Genomic DNA, 27,961 nt, shown 5'->3' with positions numbered 1-27,961 from the left:
TAGCATGTGCATGTAACCGTGTTTTCATCCGTGATTACCACCGTGTATTTGTAATTTGCCTTGGTAAACCAGCCAGAAGCGTCAGACATGTATGCATTAATATTCTCTTGTGTGGATGTTACCTCAAACTCATTCCAGTTGCCAAATCCATCGAGCGTTGTCATAGATTGTGACCTCTCGCACCGTTTGTTAATCAACTATGAAAAATTAATGATATTAATATTTTAAAATAATTTAATGAAAATAGAATAATTTAATAAAAATTAAAAAATAAAATAATTTAATGAAAATAAAATACCTGATGCACACGACATGACAACTGTTGATCATGTCTTGCTTCAAATTGCGCTTTTGTCCTCCTTTGAGCAAATTATTGCTGATATTTGTAAAATGTGCCCTCAATTATTGCTGCCACCAGCAACTTATGAGATGACCTAAATACATTATTGAGCGACTCGAATCCGTTTGTAGTCATAATTCCCTAACGGAAACCCCCCGCTTGGAATATCTTCCATAGTTTTGGACACTCGTTCTCATCTTGATCCAGATACTTACCCACACCGTCCAATCAATTCAGAGCACGGTCACATACATCTCTCATTGCTTGAATTCCTTGCTCATATCTCCTCATCTTCCTCTTCACCATACATATCCTGAAGTACTTGATTGTCTGGTCATTGGAATGGTTCTTCTTCATGTTTTCTGCTATGTGAGTAGCACAAAGACGGTGAACGCACTCATCCTCATCTTCCTCATTCCATCCTATATCATCCCGTCTAAACACATTTTTTATGCCCTTGCCCCTATCAGTGATGACACACGCAAACCTGGAGCGAATTACATTGTGCCTCAACCATTGCATGAACCATGCACAATCTTCAAAATTGTTTGTATCTACCAAAGAAAAAGCCAATGGGACGAGCCGATTTTTTGCATCGTACCCGGTTACAATCAACATTTTACTTGTGTTAAACCATAAAAAAAGGTGAATTAAAAAAGAGCAAACATGCATCAATTTATCGACTACATGTGAATAAATAAAATGACATATCAATTTCAATTTTTATTACCTTTATACTGGCCTAATAAGAAACATGTATTAACAGTGATGACAGGTCTCATGTGTTGGAAAGCCTCTATGCACGGTCCAAATGCCCAAGCCGCCCTATAAAAGTACATGTAAGGTCCAAGCTTACCAGTTGGATATGAGGTAACATCATGTACCTGTTAATAAAAACAAATTATTTAGTTTCACATTTTTTGTTTATCAATGTTGTTGAAAGAAAATAAATAATATAATACCTGAGTTTTTTCGCTTAATTGCCTCCAACAAGGGGACTATAAGCGCGTATGACCCCTCCCAACTACCAAATTGGCGGGCAATTGCCAACTCCCTTCCACGCCACAGTATTTCATAAAATAAAATAAAGTAAAGTGCAATAAAAGTAAATGGGGGGGGGGGCGGTGTATTCTAACGATTCCTAAGGTTGGGTTCAATACCCAAAAGAAAGGAATTTGAAACAATAATTGTAAATAAAAGTAAAAGAAAGGAATTGATTTGCTTTCAAGATTTAGAGATCTAGGGGTCTTTGGTCTACAATCCCTTGCTAACTCTATTTATTCGGTATTTGTTTGAATTCATGTATGATTTGACGAGGTTTCTAACCTAATATGTTATTAAGGGTTACTTTCGTAAATTAATAACGTGCCTAGGTAACTCGGACTTCTCGATTAGGTCCCCCACCCTAGCTACCTAGACCCATTGAGCTTTTGTTAGTCTCTCATCTCCTCAAATATTGGTACTTCACAATTAAGTCCATTATACCAATACCCGATTCGAATTGAGATGTCATAATTAGGGTTTGACTTCACGGTTAGATTCTTCACCAAGTCCCTAACCTTAATTTCTATAGTTCCGGCTTAGATTAATCTAAACCTAGGGTATTTGCATTCATAATTTGGTACTATCCTATTGATCACAGTCAATTTTGGTTCTTTCGAATCCAAAACGGGATACTACAATTCAAGTACTAACTATGTAATTAACACAAATTATTAAATCACATAAATTAACAATCAAATCCCATAAAACAATCATAATAAAAACAAATAACTGAATAGAATTAAACAAGTTCATGCATTGACCTAAACCCCTAGAGAGAGAACTACTCTCTTAGAGAGATCCATTACAAAAAGTTGGCAAAGTAAGAAGAAATGAAATAAAAGAAGTAATTACACCCTTTATCAAATCAAAAACCTCTATCCTGCCGAATCTTGCTCAGGAAACCCTTCTTCTCCTTGCTTGAAAGCTTTCCTTACTTCAGAATTTATCGCTAAGTATTGTGTGTGTGGAGAGAGAGATGAGAATGATTGGATATTGATTTTGATCTTTGCGAAGAAATGCCTTGAATGGATAATGAATCCCCTCTTTTATAACTAAAGACCATGTCCAATTTAGAGGCTAGGAAGTGGAGTTAGTGTGTGCTATATTTGGATTGTTTCCCACGATAGCTTGTCCAAGTTTAGCTGTAAAAATGTGTCTTTGGTGCGCCAAAAATAGAAACCGTGTTGAAAACATGTAATTTTGGCTGTCTGCGTGTTTAGTGCGTCCTACTGACTCCAAATTTCTTTTTTTAGTTCTCATGTTGTAGATCTTCTTCCTAGCTTTCCAAAAAGTGGTCGTATGCCCAAAACGGAGTTACAAGTCTAAAGTTATGACTATTTTAAGTTCAGGCTCCAGTTATGTGTTCTGCTACAGTGCGGCTAGGCCACCCGTACTGGGCTCGGATTTATCCTGTGCGTCCAGATTTCATCTACATCGATATCCTTGTGTCCGCACGGATTTTGACGAATAGCTTATTATACCTTTTTAAAATTGGCGCGTCCAGAAATCCATCTAAGTACTTAGTGCGGCCGTATCTTAAACCGTGCATCCGCACTGGGCATTTTTCTTCGGTTTTTCTTCGTTTTTCTTCATTTTCTACAAATTAAAACCAAACAAACGCAGTAACTTGATCCTAGGTGTATTATATTCACTTTATATTCAAAATACAAGATATTTGGTGTTATTTCGCGATAAAAATCAGATCGAATATGTATATAATTTAGGCTTATCAGTACGCCGGTACCTGACCATTGTATGTTTGTGCAACCGCGATTTTGACAGCATTGATACTCAAATCTACGTCATTTCTCATGCACGCGGTGATGCAATCGGCAACGATAGCAGCCGTCAACTGTGCATGATCTATTCTTGTGGCATCCGCATGACAAACATATTTTGTTAGGTACCTGGATAATTTCCATTGTGTACCAAAATCAGTGGCCCTTGCTAATATGTACATATGATAAAAGTTACATTTTTTTTTGATACACAAATGATAAGACAAAAATATATAACATCATTCCATTAAAATACAAACTTGACAATTTAAGAGGATCCCATGCTTTTTTTTTATTGTATTTAAAAAATAGAGTGGGCATGTATTTTAAAAATACATGGAGTAAAACAGGAGTAATTAACTTGATAATTAAATAATAATAATAATAATTCTTTAACAATTCACCAAACCAAATAAGACGATCAATCTCATAAATAAGGTCATGGATCATAATTGTTCTAATTATTTTTTAATTAAATTTAAAAAATGATTATTTTGAACATAAATTGTCACACCCCGCGGCCACGGGTTGCGACAGTACCCCGCCGTAAGCATACAATACCTTGTATGCTTACAAGAAAATTAAGAATTCAATCAGGCAATCAAGACAATAAATCATATAAACCAAGTTTCTAAATATAGGTCAGAGTACACAGTCTGGTCAGAATATAATACATCAAAAGTATCTCATCCGGATACTAACCATAAGGCCTACCCTAAAACTATACAACAAAATATCTCTAGGGTCATATATAGGTAACTATCAAAGGCCTGCTACTCGCGTGCCTCCCCGGAATCGGACGCACCAGAACCTGTAAGATAACCCGAAGGGTGGGGGTGAGAATAAATTCTCAGTGCGAATGTGCCACAGTTAGATTATTGGACTTGCAATGAAATTCCATATTCAGAAATGAAATCCATACAATAGCAATTCAAACAGATAAATATTCATAAATAAAATAATGCATATGCTCGACAACAATTCAACCAGCTGAATCACAATTAACAGAATTTCCAAGATGAATTTCAAACACAACACATATTTGGCTTAACTCGACTCATTAGGGCTTGTAGCAACTACAGATGTTCCTTCGAACTGGACCCTTTATCTGACCCTCGTCTGTAGGGTTACTGACACCTACAGACGTTCCACCGAGCTGGACCCTTTATCTGACACCCATCTGTAATCGCTTGGCTTAACCGTTTATTAAGGTCTGGTTCAAGGCATATAAAGAAAATCCTTTTTGGAATCATTCCAATGTTCGTAATATTCAATTGACCGTCCAAACGCATTAACACGTATGAGAATTCCACTGAGCCACAGACGTTACACATGTCACCCACGATTCCAATTCACATATCACTTTAATCACTCACCCCTCGTCCCAACCGGTATTGGGAAAACTGAGGACCGTTCACCTAAAGCGCTAGAAGGATCCAGGGCTCAAAGTCAGCTATACAGCTCAACCTTGCAAATTCGTCGGATCCAAGTCAGCCATACGGCTCAACTTCGTAAATCCGCTCACACACACAATTCGTCGGATCCAAGTCAGCTATACATCTCAACTTCATAAATCCGCTCACATACATAGTTCGTGGTGACTTTCAACCAAAATCAGATCATAATAGATCGACACAAATGGCAACCATACAAGCATGCAAATCATTTCATTCACCATAATTCGAGTTTAATTTGATTGGGCTATGCAAATGATATATGCAATTAAATGATGCAACAATCAGACATTCAACATGACAAACGAATAAACAATTTAATTCCTAAAAATGAAATATCAAACAAGTCCAAGAATCCCGCACCTGTTTACAACGAGCGTATCGCTTAGTTATGGTTCAGACGTCTCGAAATGTCCTGCGAAGTCTTGCTCGACCGAGTCTATACCTATATTACATGTATACTTGGTTTAACATTAGTTCACGATCGAGATGTTTACTCGAGTTATCTTAGGGCTTATACCTTAGCTAATCTCCCATACATTGGCTCCAATTCGTTTGGTTCCTTATTTCTTACCAAAAATCTCTAAAACCACACACAATTACATCTAGGTTACATCTAGGTCCTCTGGACCATATAAACTCTCAATTTGGTAACACTTCACTTACCGGTTCACTACCTCGGTTCCCGCAACAATTCGATTTACCGATTAGTTAAACCCTAATTTGGTCAAAATTCGAATTAACCGTTACACGTTCTGAAGGTTCAAGAGTAAGAGGTAACCCTACCGATTACAAGTCTAATTGGTTGGATTAAACTAAACAATTCACGGTTATTCCCAATTTCGATTTTGGCAAGAAAACCCTAGAAATCAAAATCTACAACCGATATGAAATCGGGAAAAGAATCGGCAAATAAACAATCAAAGAAGCTCAATGAGCTAGTCCACGAGCAATTCAAACATAAATCTCGGGTTTAAAAAGAAAACCCGAGAAATCGAGAAATCCAAAATTTAGAGAGAAACGGGAAGAGAAAGGAATACCAAATAGGAGGACTATGAGAGATCTACGGTCACTTGCTCGGTTCCAACTTCGATTTCTCGCAACAATCGGGGGTTTGAGAGGGAAATGGAGCTCTCTCACTCTTTTTCTTCTCTCTTGGGCAAAAATCACAAAAAATAGGGAAAGGGGCGGAGGGGAAGAGAGAGAAAGGAAAGAAAATCTGGTGTTGGTTAAAAAGACACCTTCAGTGCGGACGCACTCAATTTCAGTGTGGGTCGGCCACCCGCACTCTGCACTTGGCAAAATTTCAGCTGCTTGGAAAACACAGAAAAGAATACCCAGTGCGGACGCACTCAGTACTTAGTCACATTTTCCTCAAAACGGCACTGAACAAGAAAAAGTCTAAGCCTAATGCGTCCGCATTCAGATCCAGTGCGGGTCAGTCACCCGCACTCAGTACTTGGTAGAATTTCAGGAAATTCAATCAACAGAGAAAATTCATGAGTGCGGACGCACTGATATCCAGTGCGGGTCAACCCATCCGCACTCACCACCAGTGTGAACGCACTGAGAAGAAATTCAGAAAACAACTTAAGGAAAACAGAGGCCAGTGCGGGTCAGCCACCCGCACTCACCACTAGTGCGGACGCACTGAGCCTATAAAGTGTCAAAATCTCGAAATTTCAACGCGGTTTCGATTCACACTTGACTTACTTATTTAGAGAAGCATTAATTAAGGTTTAAACTTCAATTTTGTTAGCACGATTTTCGATTCTTGCCTTTAAAACATCCAGAAATTAATTGTTAAAATTCCGTAACGTAACATAAATGATATGAAAATTTAACAATTTATGTCTACAAATACATTGAATTATATAATTTTAAGACATTCCTTACATGGTGATTCTTATATTACTTGATCCTGAAATTAAATTTTATTTTCGGATGTCAATAAGTTAACTAATTTTCGATCCTAACATATTTTGAGATTTTAAGTTTTTAAATTATCTCTGATAGACCTAAATTATATACATATTCGATCTGATTTTTATCATGAAATAACATCAAATATCTTGTATTTTGAATATAAAGTGAATAAAATACACATAGTATCAAGTTACTACGTTTGTTTGATTTTAATTTGCAGAAAATGAAGAAAAATGAAGAAAACCGAAGAAAAATACTCAGTGCGGACGCACGGTTTACGATACGGCCGCATTAAGTACTAAGATGGATTTCTGGACGCACACCAATTTTAAAAAAGTATAATAAGCTATTCGTCAAAATCCGTCTGGACACACGGATTTCGATGCGAATGAAATCTGGACGCACAGGAAAAATCCGAGCCGAGTGCGGGTGGCCTGGCCGCACTGTAGCAGAACGCATAACTGGAGCCTGAACTTAAAATAGCCATAACTTTTGACTCGTAACTCCGTTTTGGGCATACGACCACTTTTTGGAAAGCTAGGAAGAATATCTACAACATGAGAAACTAAAAAAAGGAATTTGGGAGTCAGTCGGACGCACTAAACTCGCAGACAGTCAAAATTACACGGTTTCTATTTTTGGCGTACCAAGGACACGTTTTTACAGCCAAATGTGGACAAGGCAATCCTGAGAAACAATCCAAATATAGCACCCACTAACTCCACTTCCTAGCCTCTTAATTGGGTATGGTCCTTGGCTATAAAAGAGGAGGTTAATTCCCATTCAACAACATCATCCATTCTCATCTCTCTCTCCCTTAGTGAATGTCCATTTCCATGAAATATAACGATAAATCTGCGGTAATTTCTGGAGTTCCTGAAGCTTTTCTAAGAAGGAGATTCGAGCAAGAAGTCGGCAAGATTGAGGGCTTTGATCAAATAAAGGGTGTAATTATTTCTTTATTTCATTTCTTCTTATTTTTGTCAACTTTTGTAATGGATCTCTCCATGAGAGAGTAGATCTCTCTCTAGGGGTTTAGGTCAATGTATGAACTTGTTTAAATCTATTTTATTCGGTTATTTGTTTTTATTATGATTGTTTTATGAGATTTGATTGTTAATTTCTATGATTTATCATTTATGTTGATTACATAGTTTAGTACTTGAAATCGTGGTAGTCCCGCTTTGGAATCGCTTTGTCATGCAAAGGATCCAAAGAAGTAGGATGAGAGGAGAGTACCAAATTATGAACACAAATATCTTAGGTTTTGGGTTAGAAGCGACCGTACTTTGATACCTATAATCGGAACTATAGAAATTAAGGGTTAGGGTTTGGTGAAGAACGACCGCGAAGTCAAACTCCTACTTAAGACACCTAGATTGATTAAGTATTGATACTTATTTTGTGTAAACGTGATTGTTAAATATCCCTTTAGGATGGTGACAACACCTAAAATTCGAGGAACATTAACCCAACCTACCAAAATACTTGTGTCAATAATTAGTCAATATAGGCTAACAAGAGCTTAATGGGTCTAGATAATTAGGGTGAAGAATGATTGTGAAGTCCGAAATTATCTAGGCACATTATTAATTCACGACCGTGACCTTTTTTAACACTTTAGGTTAGAAACCTCATCAAATCATACATGAATTCAAACAATTACCGAATAGATAGAGTTAGCAAGGGATTGTAGACCGAATGCCCCTAGATCTTCTCAAACTAGAAAGCAAACCAATCTGTATTTCTTTTATTTACAATTATTGTTTCAAACTCATTTCTTTTGGGTATTGAACCCAACCTTAGGAATTGTTAGAACAAATCCCCCAATTTACTTTTATTGCACTTTACTTTATTGTATTTTTTTGAAATTTATTACTAAAGTTTTAGCATAGTAATTAAACGTACTCGCTGTGGATCGATACCTGACAATATACTACAAGGTAGGATTGTATACTTGCAATCCGAACGAAAACGTCTATTTAGGGATAAAATGTACATCTAATTGTACTGAAGCTTTTTACCATACCCTTTGGACGTATCAATCTTCGATCAATATATTGAATTTTGAACTTGCATATTATAAGACTTAGACTGTGCTCCAGAAATAGTGTGCAGAGAGGAAGGTGAAGGAACGGGAAGAAGATAATCAGCGCGTCATTCATCTCCGAACAGTGTTTCATACACTCTGATTTCAGAGTAACAAATCTCAACGAAATTCACATAGTCGTCACCTCCGAACAGTGGCAGTTCCTTTCCGCTCCCCTCCGCTACCTCTTCGCTTCTCCACTTCTGAAACAGATAATGGAGTTCGAATTGGTTACGATCTGGTCGCTCTTCTCCTTCGTTCCCTTTCCTCTCCTTTAATGAGGACCTCTTTCACTCTTCTCAAGCACAAGTTCGCATCCTCTGAGATATCTCATATTTTGTGTGACTTTTTGGAAAATCTCAACCGTTCAAAGACGTTCTACACGAATCTCAAAGCTCAAACAATATTGGCCCCTGCGCTATCCTCGAATAGACACCGAACACGTAAGTCACGCAAAATATGAGATATCTCAGGGGATGCGCACTCCTGAAGCACAGCGTTAGTGTGTTACATTTGAACTCGGACATTGTTAATTGGTTATATTCCCTTCCGGGGGACCCGCCAAAGGCATTGTTGTCTGAGAGGCATTTTTGTTTCTTCCATCAGCCAAAGAGAATTAGACAGCACACTGAAACCACTCTATTTTAAGAGGAGGGTTAAAATACACTATTTTTTTGTGCTCCTAACGTGCACTCTCCCCTCATATTTTCATTTTCAAAGTTCAAATAGTTGATTCAAACATTCCAACGTGTTCTTCATATTAAAATGTGTTTGGAGACCAAATTTTACATTTTTTGAAATTTTTTTACTATTTTTTCAGAATTTTTTAAAATCATCACTTTGCTGAATTTTTTATTATTGTTTAGTTTAATAAAAAATTCTTAAAAAATAGTAAATAATTTCTAAAAAATGTAAAATTTGGTCACTAAGCACATTTTAATATGAAGAATACGTTGGAAGGTTCGAATCGACTATTTGAACTTTGAAAATGAAGATACGAGGAGAGGGTGCACGTTAGGAGCACAAAAAAGATGATGCATTTTAACTCTCCTCCTATTTTAAATACCACTTTCAGTTTCCGGTTTTAGAAACGGCTCTCAATTTTTTTTCCCAGTTTCGGATTTTCAAGCCACAGAAGATTTCAGAAAACTGGACAATATATTTTTTTTTCCTTTCTAAATTGGTACTATTATTTTCGGTTCAATTTTTAAACCTCAAAAAAATACTTCCGATCTTTTTATAAATCTAACAATTAGATTACTCTTTTTCTTTCCCTATATTATGTTTTTAGTATTTTTAATGAATAAAAAAACATCAGAATTTTATGTATCCGTGTTAGAGTATTAATAATACCCGGGTCAGATATACTCGACCATACCCGCCCGTGCCCGAGCCCGGATATGGGTCGGGTACTCGGGTACGCGGGTACGGGCAAAAACCGGACCGGACTCATTTTTTTAGACCAATACCCGACCATACCCGTACCCGACTATACCTGTACCCTAGTACCCGAGTACCCGTACCCGATACCCGACCACTGTTCATTGGAATTCAAAATTCAAAAATTCGGTTTTTTCCTCCCACAAAAAAACCAGAAAAAAACAGCAAAAAGAAAAAAAAAAAAAAACCCGTACCCGCCCTACCCGTCAAGGGTACACGGGTACGGGTATAAGACGGGTAGGGTATGATTTTTGAAAAATATAAACGACCATACCCGTACCCGTATACCCTTGTACCCATCCTACCCGTACCCGAGACGTACCCGTACCCGTCCCGGGTATACCCGGGGTACCCGTACCCACCCGCCCATTAAACCCCTAATCCGTGTGCCCCCGTGCATTTTGTCTTTTTGCGGTTATGCGTTCACACTTCAAAATTATGTTCATACCATTAATAAATTCAGAATAAAAAAAGTTCATCATTAAGATTATACTCCACAATCGGTTAAGGCGATTGACGTGATAGAAAGAAATAGGAGAGGCGAGAGGTTCATCGTCTACATTCCGAATCGAGGATAAATAAAATTATTAAGTTTATACACACAACTTATCCATGTTATCTTTGGATCCGTATTCTTCCGGTACCTAACTGAATCTAACTAAATCGGATAGTATTATTTGTACTTTGAGATTCGTGCCAAATTAAATATCTTGACTGAGAGTAAATCTGAGCTGTCCATTTCAGTCAAGTTCAACCATGTACTACCTGAAGAATACGGATTCGTTATCTTTTGCTCTATCTCAGAATTCGGTCCCGAATGATTTCAAATAATCAGCGTCGGTCAGGTACAGGTACAATAAAACCCTCGCTTCCCTTTCCTCCTCTTTTAATTTATTTAATGAAGACGTTGTGGAGTACAATCTAACAAACAATTAAATACAGCATAAATTATTCTCTGCCATATACAATTAAATATGCATAAATTTCTGTCACTGTTGATGGATTCGAGGTGGGCCTCAGATCAAATATTTAAATTTTAAAAGTGACCCTGACCCCACCCGCACAGTGACTCTAGGGACAGAAATTTCCTGCCCCCAGAGATGCAGATGATCTCGTTCCTATAAGAACCCATTAATTTGTTTTTCCAAGGTTATACGGCAGTCATTAATTAGTCTCACAATTAGTTGTGATTTTATTTATACATTGAAAATGATTGGCAATCAATCGTTCACCAATCAGTAAAGATGCAAGTGTATTTGTTTTGTAATATTATCTTGTTTTTATATGTACAATTTTACTCTCCTCATTTATCCTGATATCGGCGATCCTTGAGTTACCAACTTCACATAATTTTTCCCTCATTTAAAAATGATGTGTTTGATATTACGTAAATTAAATAAATTCTTAAAGCTGTATATATATTTTTTATTTCTTAACAGAAATTCTCACATGACTTATTATATTACTTTTTTATTTATAAATCTGTAACGTTTTGATATATTTATTTGTGTTTAAATTTTATTATAGTTAAGTTTTTGTATAAACCGCAAAAAGGGGAGGGTTCAAATGCCTCCATTTTTACAAGTGTTAATAAATCAAAATTTAAATTATAAACATTAAAATAAAACCTTTTGATGTGATATATGTTATTTTCTCTATGTGCTCATAAAAAAATTATCACATTTCGATTTTGTTTTTATGTGAATTAATTCATTTGAAAAATCAACATCTAGAAATTATCCACATTAGTATGTTTTTACAAGCTCTTGATAGCAACCAAAACAAAGTTGAAATATCATAATTTTTTACACGTGCATAAATAAAATATTATAGATCATATCCAATACTTTTATTTTAATTTTTAAGTTTTAAAAAAATGAAGATATGATGGAGGCACAAAAGATAGAGACATTCGAACTCTCTTCTTTAATATATATATATATATATATATAGAACGAAAAAGATAGCTTTACAACTAGTACTATAAAATCAAATCAACATCATATTAGGTTTTGGAGTTTATCCGAACATGGTAACTGAATTTATTTTGGAAGCGTGTAATTGTTCACAGACTTTTGTCCACCATTTGTCCACAGCTTTGACTTGCGCGAATACTGTAAAATTACTTCTACATGCTATATAATTATACAATATATCACATAAAATATATCAGTTAATCACAAAATATCCAGCAACTATTTGAAGTGATCCCATGATAGTTAGAAAAAGTTTGCAACTTGCACAACAGGAGAAAAGAAATGTACTTTCAAACTGTACTTTCGGAAAATACAGTTATAGGAAATTATTGACAGTTAGAGTTAGTTATTAGCGGTTATTAACGGCTATTAGCAGTTATTAACGGCTATTGGCAGTTAGAGTTAGTTATTAGCGTCTGCACTGGGTTGAATCTTGTATACTGTAAAATTGAATCTTGTATACAGTAAAATTTTCAATTGAATCTTGTATACTGTAAAATTGAATCTTGTATATAGTAAAATTTTCAATTGAATCTTGTATATAGTAAAATTTTCAATTGAATCTTGTATATTGTAAAATTTTCAAATAATACTGTAAATTTTCAATTGAATCTTGTATATTGTAAAATTTCTAAATCTAAACCATAAAATAATACCATATATACTGTAAGTTAAAATGTAAAAAATACTACATTTCAGCTTAAAGCTCTAACCGTAAGATAAAATATTGCCTCTCTATTATCTCTTTCCTCCAGATTTTCACAAGATGAATACTGTAAAATTACAAGATAAATACTGTAAAATTAACAAATCAATACTCCATATCGCTTCTCTATCATCTCTTTCTTTCAGATTTCCACAAGATGAATACAGTAAAATTACAAGATGAATACTGTAAATTAATAGGTTGAATATTATAAAATGACAAGATCAATACTCCATATCACCTCTCTATCATCTCTTTCATCCAGATTAACAGATCTCCTCCATATCGAAATTAAACAGAAATAAAGAAATAATTACAAGATCCCTTACTACATCAAATCAAACAACAAATTCAAATAAAAGTTCAAAACAATGCTAGATCCGTTACTGTATCAAATCAAATAACAAATTCAATAGAAAGAAATAACTCACTACAACACCGTCACCTCAGTCGGACGCCGCACCTCTACTGCTCCGTGCATCCTCGCCACCTCCTTTCCTTCCACCGTGCCTCCGGAGGAAGCGTCGACGGCGGCCTTATCGGAAGGCTGGGCTTCCTGTGACATGGCGTTCTTCCCCTTCCTCCAAAAGAGTAATCCCATTTGACCTAGCTAGGTCCTAGGCTAAGAGGAGGAGAGGAGACAAATAGAATGATTGATAGTCGGATCATATTTCAATCAAGGAGAAAAGAAAGAGAGAGAAATCTGATTGGATTTCAATCAAGGAGAGGAGAAGAGACAACGAGCAAGGAGAAAAGAAAAGAGAGAGAAATTCAAAAAAGGAAATCTGATCGAAAATTTGGGAAAATGAAATTCGGAAGGTTCCGTCGTTTGGCGATATAAACCGTTAGAAAGTGGAAACCGAATAACGTTGTGAACAGATGGTGGACAAAATCTAGTAGACAAAATTCTTTTCTCATTCATTTTATATATTAATTGCTCGCAACTTGGTGCACAATTTTTTTTTTTTCGCTTACTCAGTCCTAGTACACAAAATTTGTCTCATCTTTCTTGGATGGGTATATCTTGTCAGGGGCTTTCTGGGGTAGTAATTAATTGATCTGGCTAAGTAATGACTATCTATCACCCACTTACTGTAAATTTAGCAATAAAACCAAACGTGTTAATTAATAAAATACCAAACAAAAAAAGATGTGGGCCCTAATTGTGGGCCAAACTGGTCATTGTTTCTATTTTTCCTATGAAATTCAGTATTGTTCAAACTTTTAATGTGCCGACATTTTTATTAAAGAAATGTTATGGTTCCCCAAGCTATCATACCCGATCTTCTATCTGAAAGTATTTTCATTCTAAATCTAGATAGTTTTAATTCCTAACTACTTTTATCTTCAAGTCAAAAAAGAAAATATTTCTTTTACCTACTATTTTTTTTTCATTTTTTCTCTAATAATTCTCATTCATTTTTCCGACGACCCATGATGAATTTTATGAATCTAAAAATACGAACGTTTTCTATTCGATTTTATCTTTCAAATAAGATCCATGATGAAATACTTATGAGTTATTTTGAAGTCATTTTTTTAAGTAAAGCTAATGAGCACTTTAAATTTTTAAGTTTTTAAATCTCAATCTACAACCATTAAAATTTTTAAGACTTTGTACATGAGGTTTATACGCTTTCAAGTGTTATTGTTGAGTTTTAAATTCTTTGTACATGAGGTTTATACGCTTTATTCTAGAGATTTGAAGTGTTATTAATGAGGTTTATAAGCTTGTACATGAGGTTTAAACAAAATATTTGAAGGCTTGTGAATGTTTAAATTATTTTGAAGCAAAATTAAAAAAAAAAAAACTGAAAGTCGCATAGATTTAAAGTGGTAAAAAAAATAATGACACAAATATAACTCGAAAATTATTTTTCATGGATCTCATTTGAAAGAGAAAATTGAGTAAATAAATTTTCGTATTTTTAGATTCGCAAAATTAATCACGGATGGTCGGAAAAATTGATGAGAACTATCAGAGGAAAAATAAAAAAAGGTGGGTGAAATGAATATTTTCTTTTTTGACTTGAAAACAAAAATAGTTAGGAGTTAAAACTATATAGATTTATAATTTAAATGCTTTCAGATAAATGTTTAAATGTTTGCGAGTATAATTTTTAAATGTCATAAACTAAGCTTTAAATGTTTGAATATAAGCGCTGAAAATGAAAGTTAGACATCAAGTACTTGAGAAATGCGCTTGAAAATTTATTTAGGAGCCAATTATCTATGTGGAGCCACTTTTACAATCGGAATATATACAACCCAAATTTGCATTCCATATATATATTTGGGCATATGAACCCGCCTGATCAATTAATCCTCTAATTAGATGATTTTGTTACCCCAAAAAAAAAAAAAAATCAACTTTAAAATGTGATATAAACAATCCGAATATATACTGTCCACCTATAAAATTAAAATCATACAGCCCAAGCACCAATATACACCATGCATGATGTTCTATGTATTTATTTTAATTCTATTTAAGATTAAGAAAATGGCATCAAACCCAAAATCCACCTCATTCAATCTATGACATATTGCAAGGACTTCTCCTTTACTATTAATTATCGGATCTTTACTATTAATTTTACCCGTACATAAATTTGAACCGTACCCGAATCGCTCCAATTACATCACGTGTAATTTGCCTTTATTTAATTTGCAGTACATAACAAGTGCACCACCCATGCCTATCAACCACAGCATCATAACGAACCACCAGTTTTCCTCTTCGGCATCGATAGCTAACTCATCAAACTAATGGATAGCAACTGTGGCTGGCCCGAGCCAGTCATCCCGGTCCAATCCATATCTGAATCCGGCACCGAAACCATACCCAACCGTTACATCAAACCGCTGCCTGACCGGCCTTGTATTGAAACTAACTCCTCTCCCCTCAACATTCCAGTTATTGATTTAAGTGCAATGAGCAGAGAAGAAATGGCCCGTGCCGTGTCGGATGCAAGCAGAGGGTGGGGTTTTTTACAAGTAGTGAATCACGGTGTTAGACCTGAGCTCATGCGACGTGCACGGGAAGTTTGGAGGGGCTTTTTTCATTTACCGATGGAGGAGAAACAACGGTACGCGAATTCGCCGGCCACGTATGAAGGGTATGGAAGTCGGTTAGGGGTGGAGAAAGGGGTTAGATTGGATTGGGGAGATTACTACTTCCTTCATGTTTTGCCTCCTTGTCTCAAGAGCCATGAGAAATGGCCAGCTCTTCCAAATGCTTTGAGGTACTTAATTTCATGTTTTTTTGTACCATTAACACACAGATTATTTTAAATGTATCTATTTGTGATAGATTTTGCAAGTCATAGATAAATGAAAGTGAGTACTTCAAAAATTATTTTCTTTTTCAGGAATATTTAACTGTTTTGTTCACGTGCATATTTTTTTTGCTCTGTCACTATTAGTACTATTTTACCACAAAAAGGTCGGCTACATGTTGTGAGAAATTTACCGTTGCCACCCTCTATTTCTGTAATATTGCACCTCAACTTCCAATAATTGATACAATATGAAAAATAAGTTAATGTGTTTTAAAGACCTACATTTCATTTAGGGATAAAACAAAAGAAAAACAATAAAAACAGTCCAATAGAGGGCATAACTTTTTTTGATGTTACAATTAACACAGAGATACAACCGATGAGTACAGTAGAGAGTTGATCAACCTATGTGAAAGAATAATGGAGGCAATGTCAATTGGGCTCGGGCTAGACCCGACCCGTTTACAAGATTCATTTGGTGGCCGGGCTGACGTTGGCGCGTGCTTGAGAGTGAACTACTACCCAAAATGCCCCCAGCCGGAGTTGACGCTTGGCCTATCATCTCACTCCGACCCCGGTGGCATGACAGTTCTGCTTGTGGATGATAGTGTCAAGGGGTTGCAAGTCAGGAGAGGTTCTGATTGGGTCACGATCGACCCGGTTCGTGATGCTTTCATCATAAATGTCGGCGATCAAATACAGGTTAGTCATGTTTTTTTTTTTTTTTTTTTTTTTAAACTTTAGTAGCAGCTACCAAATTACAATACATAGATGTGCTTAAAACTTCAAAACAATCTCCTAAAAGCTCACATCACTATCCAACATTGCCCATTCCAATCTGTCCCTCTCAGCACCTTTATCACGACCTCGTCTACAACAAGATAACCATTCCAATGTTTATTTATTTTTAAACCAATTTTAATTTTAAATAGTATAGTAGCAGTCTACTAGCCAGTGCACTCAGTTTTATAATTAGCTTGCATAGAAAAAGAAAGCCTATTAGAGTAATTAGCATCAAGCTATATATATAAAGAAACACTATATGGATATATGGATTGGTCTCATATAGAGACTATCAATTTGTAGTGTATATGTACCTAACCTTTGTGCGGCGAATGCTTCAGTAATCTTTAATAATTTCCAAGGCAACAAAAAGGGAACTACATAACAAGTACAATCCAAAGCGAACTCCAGATATATCTACAACAATGAGACAGTATCTACGAGGGTAAAATTAAAAGTGACTATTTGCGAGGGTATACCGACATAAAAATGTTTTTTCTATTAGCGACAGTAGTATCCACGACGATATACCCATTCTTGTATATATACTTTAGTATATATACTCTGTTCTTACTTTGGATTCGTGTATGTATATACTCTGTTCTTACTTTAGTATATATACTCTTCTTACTTAATTCTTTGGTACTCTCAGAAAAAAAAAAGTAAACTAAATTAGAATAATATTAGATTAATTCTTGACGTGCTTATACTTTTTTTTTTATAAGATTCACACAATAATCAAGTGCATGCACTTTAATTTTGTTTATCTGTTTATTAGAATCAAACATGCATTAACTATATCCCAATCTCAGGTACAAACTAATATTAAAATAAAAAAATATATTAGAAAGAAAGAAACGAATTCTTTGTTGCTACATGGCAAATTACCGTACATATATACTAGCTTAATTGTACTTTCATATATGTCTATTAATTAGATATGACAAATCTGTCTAAGCAAATCGTAAGGCTTACATTAAGTGTGGCCCGACCACATATACGATTTCATTTGAAAGATTCTTTGATGTTTAAGTGGTTGATAGTTAGCACTAGATTGTTACGGGACATAACATATTGACATCAGGGTTATCTTTGCGATATATAACAACTGTAGACCGAAACTAAAATAAAAAACATATATAAATATGGGTTTTAATTTTTATTTAGATAAATTATGTATTAAAATTTAAGTTATATGAATATATTTAGATAAATATATAAGTATGTTGACCAAGTTGGTGAACTTAATTCTAAAATCTATCGAATTGGTTTCAAGTGACAAATCTAAACCATTGAAACTAACACAAATGATGCGTTTATATGCAAATTTTATATATTTTAAATTTAATTTAGTATAAAATCAAGCGGTAAAAAAAGAAAGCTTTATATGTTAATTTTAAGGCATTTATTTTTCTTCAGCTTTTGAACGCCTGACATATACTAAATTAATATGAATATTTATAAATTTTGTCTATAAACTCATTACTCATAAAATATACCGATTTCAACTGTTTGAATTTGTCATTTAAAACAAGTTTGATAGATTTTAAAACTAAGCTCACTAAGACTCAGTGCTGATGGAATTAAAATTCAAAAGAATTATTTGAACTATTAAATTAATGAGGAGGTTCCAATGCCTCATGCCTTTCATCCCTCATCATACTTCATATTTTATATTTTCATTTTCAAAGCCTACATTGCCGATCCGAATCGTTCAACATGATATCCATACTAAAATATGGCTGGAGATGAAATTTTATAATTTTGGAAACTTTTTACTATTTTTTAATATGGGTAGAAAATCACTATTTTTTTAGAAGTCAAAAATAGTGATTTTGTACATATATTAAAAAATAGTAAAAAAATTTCAAAAATCATAAAATTTCATCCTAGGAATATTTTAGTATAAATATCATATTGAACAAGAGGAGGGATCAAGTTACAACAATTTTTGAGTTACAACAAGTTACCACAACTATTTTCTACATTTTCAAAGTCCAAATCGTCGATCCAAAGTGTTAGATGTGATCTCTACAATAAAATGTGCTTGGAGACCAAATTTTTCATTTTTTGGAATTTTTTTACTATTTATTAAGATGGGTACAAAACTAGTCAAATTCAGACCATTGAATTTTGTACCCATCTTAATAAATAGTAAAAAAATTTCAAAAACTGTAAAATTTGATTTGGAAGCACATTTTATTGTGGATATCACATCTAACGGTTTGGATCGACAATTTAAACTTTGAAAATATAGAAAATAATTATGATAACTTGTTGTAACTCAAAAATTGTAGTACGACTAAAGATACCCAGGATTAGCATACAGGCAGGGTGCCAGCTCTTGGGCCAAGCGAAAGAAAAAAGAATATCAAAAATTGGTGTAACTTGATATTTCCTCATTGAACAATTCAGATCTTTGAACTTTGAAAATATAAAATATAAATTAAGATGAGGTTTGAAAGAAGACCGCAGACATATTTGACAACTGTTAAATGATCTATAATGATGATGGAAAAAGCATAGAAAGCTGTCGTAAATCTTTCTGTGGCAGACACGTGGGACCATTGCAAATCATTTGCCAATTTATGACATGCCAAATTGGTCGGTAGGCTAAAAGTACAACGCATGTTGATCTAGAAGCTAGCCTAGGTGTTAAAGGAAATCAAGCACGAGCCTAATTATATTCATTCAATAGGAATGCGACACCTTCCTCTTTTGTCTAGGCAACACCTCAAACTTCTCTTTCTGCTCTGGATATAGAGTTAGGCTACTACGACATTGGTGTTATTTGAAATTAAATAACACCAACTTTTAAATCCTTAGATCTGTCTTGAGATTCGTAATATCCGTTTTTACTGTTCAAGCACTTTATTTTGTACGAATCTCAAAGCAGATCTAAGGGTTTAAAAGTTGGTGTTATTTAATTTCAAATAACACCAATGTCATAGTAGCCTAGCCCCTGGATATATCATCTAGCCCCGTTTTCATTGTATAATTAAATTTTATACTTTTCGTACTTTGATTTGTATATATTAGAGGCGGAATATATTTAACGGTCATATATATATATATATAATTATTTTGAATATTAAGTATATTTTTATAATTTAAAAAAAAGTATGTAAATAGAAATATATTCTTGAAATTTTGATTCATTCGAGTAAGTGCATAATTCTGATTTTATATATTCTTGAAAAGTTTATTCATGTGAGTAAGTAGGGGTGGATTCAGAATTTTCGTTAGGAGGAGACAAAAAAAATATCGAATCAGATTTAAATAACTAAACGGATTTAAATCCATTAACTAATTATGTACTCGATAAATAAACAATATTTTGACTTATATTTTCCAATACTTTGACTTGTAATTTCTGATGTTTTAACTTATAATTATAATTACAATCATAATTTAAGAAATTTTGATTTTAACACTAAATTTAACTCGAATAACAAATCAAATATCCAGAGAGGAGCAAAAAAATTTCTAGAAAAAACAAAATTGATCATTACCAATAGATCTCCACTAAAATCCGCCCCCCCTGTTACATACTGGGTCTGCACCTGCGAGTAAGTGCACAATTCTGATTCTATGCGAATCTGCCATATATAATATTGCCAGATACATTAAAAGTTTTTGAACATTTTGTATAGTTGGGAGTTAGGATCATTATTTTTGATTATATGATATATTATAGGATGTGACTTTTTGAAATTCAATTATGTATTGTGCGGTTTTGGTGATAAAAGTATTTATGCAATTCACACTACAATATGTCCAAGTCTGTCATAAAAAGTCTAGATATGTATGGTTTTGTGTCATGTCATATCCAGTGGCCAAGTAGATGGCCACTTTCATGCATCCTACTAAGCAAAGACTAGTCAAATAAATTATTTGTGTCTAAATTATATATGAGGAGGAATTCAATTACACCCTTTTTTGGTGATACCAGATTACATTCTATGTTTATAAAGTCCAAACAGTCGATTCAAACCGTTCAACATGATGGATATGTTAAAATGTGCTTGCAGATCAAATTTTACATTTTTCTGAATTTTTTTACTATTTATTAAGATGGGTACAAAAATTCAATGGTCTGAATATAGCGATTTTTTTAAATACTTAATAAATAGTAAAAAAATTCCAAAAAATGTAAAATTTGATATGCAAGCACATTTTAACATATCCATTATGTTGAACGGTTTGGATTGACTGTTTGAAATTTGAAAACTTTCAAAATGGAGAGTGTAATTTGGTGTCACCAAAAAAAGGTGTAATTAGATCCCTCCTCATTATATATATTGCATCCTTATCAACTTTGGATGGTGTATGTACATTAGTGACAAAAGTATAGTATATTAAGGACTGGATATATACTAAAGTTTTAAATAAAATTTTAATATTGAATAAGAAACGAGAAACAAACATCAACAAATTATATATTTCTCAAACCTAGAAAATCTGCAACTCATCACTGCAAAAGAATTTTTTTTTTTTTTTTTTAAAGATTGATTCACAACCATTTCCACTGAAAAGTACCTAGGTTGCAAAATGGACCGACATTTTTACAATTTAAAATGATTATAAAGAATTAGAGTTTGAAAATATATTTGAGACTAACTAGATTTTGATAATATATTTGAGAATACTCGTGTAGCTATAGCTTGTATGAAAAGATGGAAAATGAATCAATTAATAGATGCTCAACTTCAACAACCACCAAAAGGATTTGATACCACAATGATGTTAAAGGAGAAAATGCGCAGTAATATTAGGAATAAGACTCAACAGACAATGATGGATGCTTCAATCATAATAAATTTCAACTTAAGAGCCATATTATATTATCATGCCTACGGGCTCTAAATAATAAAAATAATAGAGCCATATTTTAGACAACTAATCTCCATCCTCAACAAGCCCATGTTGATTAAAAGTTATTTTTGTTATTATTTTTTTTTTTTTATTGTGAAGTATAAATTTTTAGTATTGGTGGAGTCTTAGATTTTTTTTTTTTAATATAAAAAGATAGAGATCTAGTCTACCAACTTTCATTTAATTATTTATAGTACTAAAATATTATCTAGCATAATAGTCGGTTATATATTATAACTATAGTACGAAAAAACTATAGGTAAAGAGTATGTTATAGCTATAGTCAATAGTGCAATGATATGTAGCTATTTAAAATACTAAAAAAATAGTATTTTAAACAAGGTTCTAAATAAATATAATTAAGGAGGTACAATGTCATATATTAATCATTTAAAAATTTAAAATTATAGAGGTGACTAATGATCTATACATCAACCCCGGCCCTGAACTTGATTGATTACGTAGGTACACTGTCACATGTTAATCATAATTGATCCACCTCTGCCTATATAATTAATTAAATAAGGTCCTCCGAAATGTTATCTTTTCAATTGAAGTTCCTACATCATAAAGAAAGGCTTGGATATACCCATCATGACAAATTGATAAGTTAGACAACAACCTTATCAAGATTTTGATCCTCCAAATCCGAACCATACCTCTCCTTCGTGTGGACTATGCTATTTGAGCAACCATGCATCATACTAACAAAAAAAATAAAAAGGCGAGAATGTGAGCGGTAGCATATTTAGCTAGAAAAAAAGTTCTAAAATTATTAGATATATAAAAGTTGAGAGTTCGAATCTCTCTCATTACTTTACCGTTTCTGCAAAACTTTCAAAAAATAAAACAAAAAACAAAGAAGAAGACATCTCTCGTCAATAAAAAGACTTCTGATACCTAAGTCATAAGTCATATCTAATTTTTATAGTATAATTATCCAATATATTAAAATATTATTTAAATTTAAAAATTATAATTATATTATATATTTTTTTATTAGTTAAAAGATGATGTTTGAATAATTTGAGAGGTGCTGAAACAAAAATAGTTTAGATATAATATGAATATTTAGACAATCTTTTTGTTATGCTTATGTAAATTACCAGCAATATATCTACAATTAGAAAAAAAAAATATAATTTTATTTTTTTCACATAGATTGGCACACATAATTCATTGCCGTAGGAAACCAACAGCTAAAATGGCACATGGTGACAATGACATGATGTGGACCGGTGATTTATAATTGTCAGAGTCACAACACGTGGAGAATAGTTGCTCCTTTAATTCTAGCCAAGTAAATATTTGGGAATATTTGGTTCTAAGTTACACGTGGGGAATAGTTGCACCTTTAATTCCAGCCAAGCCAAATTTTTGGGAATATGTGTTGGAGAGAGAAAGTGAGAAACCTTTCATTAAAAAATGAAAGGGAAGGTGATACACGTTTCAGATTGGAGCTGTCTGCGACATTTACTCGCTCCAGAAACAAGAAAATTAGAGAGAAGAGGAAGAAAAATGGCATTGTGATAAGAGGAACTCAATATACAAAAGCTTTGAAATTCGTTCTCTCTGATTCGGATGTAAAGGAAGTAACACGCAGTCGTGTTCCTTTCTTCATCTTTTGTTTCCTTTCTCTGCGTGAGTGATTTCTGAAACATAGCCTAATAGATAGAGACAGACAAAAGATACATCGACACACAAATTCCACTTAAGACGAGAATTTTTTATTGGTAGAAAATATTATAAAGTAATATTAAAAAAAGAGAAATATTACATTCAATTTTCGATGTATAGACGGACCTTTAGCATTTGTTCCATTTCAAATTTTAGACTTATAAAATTAATACCGATTAATTTTTTTTTTTCCGATTGTCACGATTTCACATGATGAAGCATAAAGTTTGAATTGATACTAATTTTACATTTTAGTATCAAATTAAGTGGCAAAAAAATTGAAAATTTTTTGTATTAAAATTAACTTAAAAACTCAAACATTTGACCGCTTGACTTGATACCAAATAAACTCAAAAACTTATAAATTTTACATGTAAACGCACAACTAATGAAGTAGATCGGTTTGAACGGTTTGGATTCACCATTTGAACTCAATTTGCTAGGTTTTGGAGTTGGTGTTATATAGACTGAAATGACACTGATGTTATATTAGCCATACTCCCTTTCCAGATAAGATCTTTTAGAATTAGTGGATCCAGACTGTTCTTGTAAGTTATGCACGAATCTCAAAGCACAAATAATGCTGACCCATGCGCTATTTCTGAATAGATACTGGATTAATTAAATTAATATGAACCATAAAATTGTAAATCTCACTGTCCCAATACGTGAGAGAATACTTGTCGAAGACGGAAGAATACATTTTCAATGATACAATCATTAAATATGTATCCTCTAGACTCCATTATTCAACACATTCTTCACCAAATATTTTTTTTAGAGATAATAGATATTGAACTATATATCAACTTTTCAAAAAGAAAAACATATTTTTAGTCCATATCTTAATATATCTACTTTAAAAAAATAGGGATATCCAGGGGTAATTTTGTGTGTTTCATCAAAAGTTAACGTAGCGTCATACACTAATAAATATTTAATTATGAGTTAGTTATGCTGATAATAAATGTATTGAAGAATTGGAGGATTCAAATGTTTGTTTTTATATTTTTATTGTGTCTTTATTTTTTATTTTTCTAATAATAAAAGTAAAAAACTTATATGTCAAAATAATATTATTACGATTAATATTATCTTCTCTACATTTACATTAAAATATTTTAATAAAAAATATCACTTTGCGATTCTTATTTTATATGAATCAATACATTTAAAAATTATCAGTTATTTACATCAATATATTTTTGCAAACACTTATTATCAATCAAAACAAAGTCAGATTTTTTTAGTCCTTTACATATACATAGAGAAAATATTACAGATCATATATAATAGTTTATTTTTTATATTTGAATATAAATTTTAATTTATTAGATTATAAGAAAGGAGACATGTAAAGGTTTTTAAAATCACTCATTTTATTTTGACATTTAAATTGTAAAATTTAAACTCTTAAAGTTTAGAAGACAAACACATATATAGTTAATAACGATATAACAAAATAAAGATATTTGAACAACTCATAGTCACTTTTCCTCCATTGAGCATTAACGATGTCCATTTGTATTGTGTGGTTTCACGACTAATTATATATGTTATAACTTAAAATTGCGTGACGTGTTATGTTGGAATAAAGTCAATAGTTTTCACGTGCCGCGCGTTTCGCAATCAAAATTATAGTTTTCTCACATTTTGTCATGCCTTATTGTGTCATGTATTGTATCATAATATCTCAATTTCTTTGAATAATAATTATGGTTTGCAAATGAACACATCAAAAAACATACAAGTCTTGTACATAATCCTAAGCCAACCGAATGCGTATCCTCTGCATTAATTCAAAAGGAAATCTTTTGAGTAAATCTCAACCGTCTAATTTTAAACGGAGTCGATATCTATAGCATAAAGGTTTCTTTAATATTTATGTGGATTAGATTCACACAAATTTTAAAACAGATCGAATGATCGAAGTACATTAACTCAAAAGATTTCCTTTTGAGTTAATGCAGAGGATGCGAATTCAAGCCAACCAAAGCAAGTTATCCATCCCTCCACACTTATGAAAGGTCGTACGGAGTATTTTATATATGGAGATCTTGAGGATTTTGGAGACATTGTCATAAAAAAAAATAGTTCGAATCGAATTGCCATTTCAGTACTTATGAATTTTGTAAAAATTAAAACCGTCAAGTTAGTTTGTTATTTTTCTTTTTCTATTACTTTTTTCTTCGTAGGATCGATTGATTGTGTAGTCTCTTCGATCGGATGACTCTTATTTCAGAAAAGCAGAGATTTATTTCGTTCAAATATTTTCAACCGTTTAAATTTTAAAGAGAAGAGAAAAGAAACAGATTTTATCTTTAAATTTTAATTGTTAAAAGTATTAAACAGTTGAAAAGAAGAACAGTAGATTTGGTCGGCGCCTTTTCACATGTGTAATTTTGTAAGGTCTGCACTGTAGATACATGTAGGTTTCTAAACCGACCAGAGATCCACCCCTTCTCACCTATGAGAGGTCAAGCTGAGATTTACATAAGATCCAAAAATTGCCCTCTAGCTTTATAATGCCACACCAAACATTTGAGTTTAAAGATCGGAAATTTCAATCCCTCTTTTTTTTAAAAAAAAAACTTTTTTAATCATTATTTATTCATGAATAAAATATAAAAATAGTAAAAACAAATATAAATTCAAAGCACTAGCTAGGTGCTCTGTTACAAGCAATATTTATAGATTAGATAATTTTTACACCTAGGACTGGCAACAAGCCAGCTTGGTCCGAGCTAGACCAAGCTCATGGCTCGCTTGTTTTAGCAACAAGCGAGTCATGAGCGAGCCAACATTCGGATCCGAGCTGAAAAAATGTCTCATGGCTCGCTTGCTAATTTTGATAACGAGTGAGCCGAGTCAATTTGTGAAAGCTCGTGAGCCAAAAACTCAAATGTATTAGATAATATAATATAAAGTCAACTACCATAAATTAAGTTTGTAATTAAATTCATACATACTAAAATACTAAATCTTCAAATTCATACAAACTTAGTTTACAAAATAAATTAATGCATACTAAATTCACACAAATTCATACCATTTCACAAATTCATACTTGGACCGAGCTAGGCTCCAACTCAAACTTGTTAATTTTGGATCGAGCTAGAGATAAGCTGACTCGTTAATAGCTCGGTCCACTAACAAACGAGTTATTAGCAAGCGAGTCAGATACGAGTCACAATCGGTCCACGAGCTACGAGCTTTCTTGCCACCCCTAATTACACCTAGTTTAGTAATTAATATTTATTTTATGCTAAAAATAATTCATAATGAACTGTTTGTTACTAGCTAGTCATTCTTTCCTTCCTTTCAGGTTCTAAGTAATGCGATATACAAGAGCGTAGAGCACCGCGTGATGGTAAATGCAACTGATGAGCGATTGTCGATGGCATTCTTTTACAATCCAAAAGCCGACTTGCCACTAAGTCCGATCCGTGAATTGGTTACGTTCGACCGACCGGCCTTGTACACACCGATGACATTTAACGAGTATCGAGTCTACATTCGTCAAAAGGGCCCGCGCGGTAAATCACAAGTGGAGTCATTGAAAACTAGTCGGTGACAAGTATATATAAATTGTGTGATTTAGTTTAGATGTAAATTATTTTTTTTTTCTTCTGTACAATATTCAAGAACCTTAATTAAGCCATTAAAATCTTGTATTTAATTTGAAATAATTATATTGCTCCCCTCACACCCGTCCCCCCTTTTTTTCTCGCAAAATCCTATATAGGATTAACTGCTTTAACTGCCTGATGTGGGCCCCACAAGAGATTCTAATCCCCGCACTAATTTTTGAATTAAAGCATCTCCATCCCCGCTTATAAATAATCTCGGTTGCCTTAATACATCCCCGCAATTTTCATTTTCAAAATTCAAATTTAATTCATCCCGCAGTTTCCATGAACGGCTCGTGATTTTTCCGGCGATCCGAGGCGATTGAAAGGCGACAGAGCCGAGTGCGGATTGCAATCGATAGAGACGAGAGAGGCAATCGTCCAATCGGAATTGCATGAGCGCAGGGTGTATTGAAGGCGATAGAGGGGCGATTGAGGCAATCTTCCAGTCGGTGTTGCATGAGCGTTCATCCCCGCTAACAATTATTTATCTGTTTATTTTTATTCAAGAAAATATTTATCATTGTTCTAACAAGTATTTATCATTATGTCTGAGAAGTATTTATCATTGTCTCTAACATAATAATACTTTGATTTAATTAAACATTACTTATTAACAAGTTGAAGAACAAACTTTAAGAAAGTATTTATCATTGTTTCTGACAAGTATTTATCATTGATTATGAGAAGTATTTATCGTTGTCTTTGACATACATATATTTTACTAAAAATTGCAATTATGTCTGAGAAGTATTTATCCATGTAACATAAAGTTTTTATCATTATGTCTGAGAAGTATTTATCATTGATGTTTTACTGTAAGTTGCAATTATATCTGAGTAGTATTTATCTATGTTACATAAAGTATTTATCCATGTAACATAAAATATTTATCATTATGTTTGAGAAGTATTTATCATTGATGTTTAACTGAAAGTTGCAATTATGTCTGAGAAATATTTA

At 33.3% G+C, this 27,961-nt stretch overlaps 1 protein-coding gene across 1 annotated transcript; it reads left to right on the top strand.

The window, feature by feature from the left end:
* The first annotated feature begins 15,338 nt into the window (after positions 1 to 15,338).
* Positions 15,339 to 27,075, top strand: LOC144573495 (jasmonate-induced oxygenase 1-like). Its single transcript, XM_078323275.1, has 3 exons — positions 15,339 to 15,998; positions 16,403 to 16,736; positions 26,695 to 27,075. The coding sequence occupies exons 1-3, from the start codon at positions 15,523 to 15,525 to the stop codon at positions 26,941 to 26,943; spliced, it is 1,059 nt and encodes a 352-aa protein (XP_078179401.1). The 5' UTR covers positions 15,339 to 15,522; the 3' UTR covers positions 26,944 to 27,075.
* The last annotated feature ends 886 nt before the right edge of the window (positions 27,076 to 27,961 follow it).

Source organism: Carex rostrata, chromosome 21 (genome assembly GCF_964058835.1).
Source record: "Carex rostrata chromosome 21, lpCarRost1.2, whole genome shotgun sequence".
Lineage (NCBI taxonomy): Eukaryota > Viridiplantae > Streptophyta > Magnoliopsida > Poales > Cyperaceae > Carex > Carex rostrata.
Note: the sequence above shows the minus strand (reverse complement) of the source record. Positions and strands in the feature narration are given on the sequence as shown.

Coding starts and splice junctions, on each gene's coding strand:
- LOC144573495 (XM_078323275.1), top strand. CDS start 15,523: ATGGATAGCAACTGTGGCTGGCCCGAGCCAGTCATCCCGGTCCAATCC. Junction 15,999..16,402: donor GCTCTTCCAAATGCTTTGAG/GTACTTAATTTC, acceptor CAATTAACACAG/AGATACAACCGATGAGTACA. Junction 16,737..26,694: donor ATGTCGGCGATCAAATACAG/GTTAGTCATGTT, acceptor CCTTCCTTTCAG/GTTCTAAGTAATGCGATATA.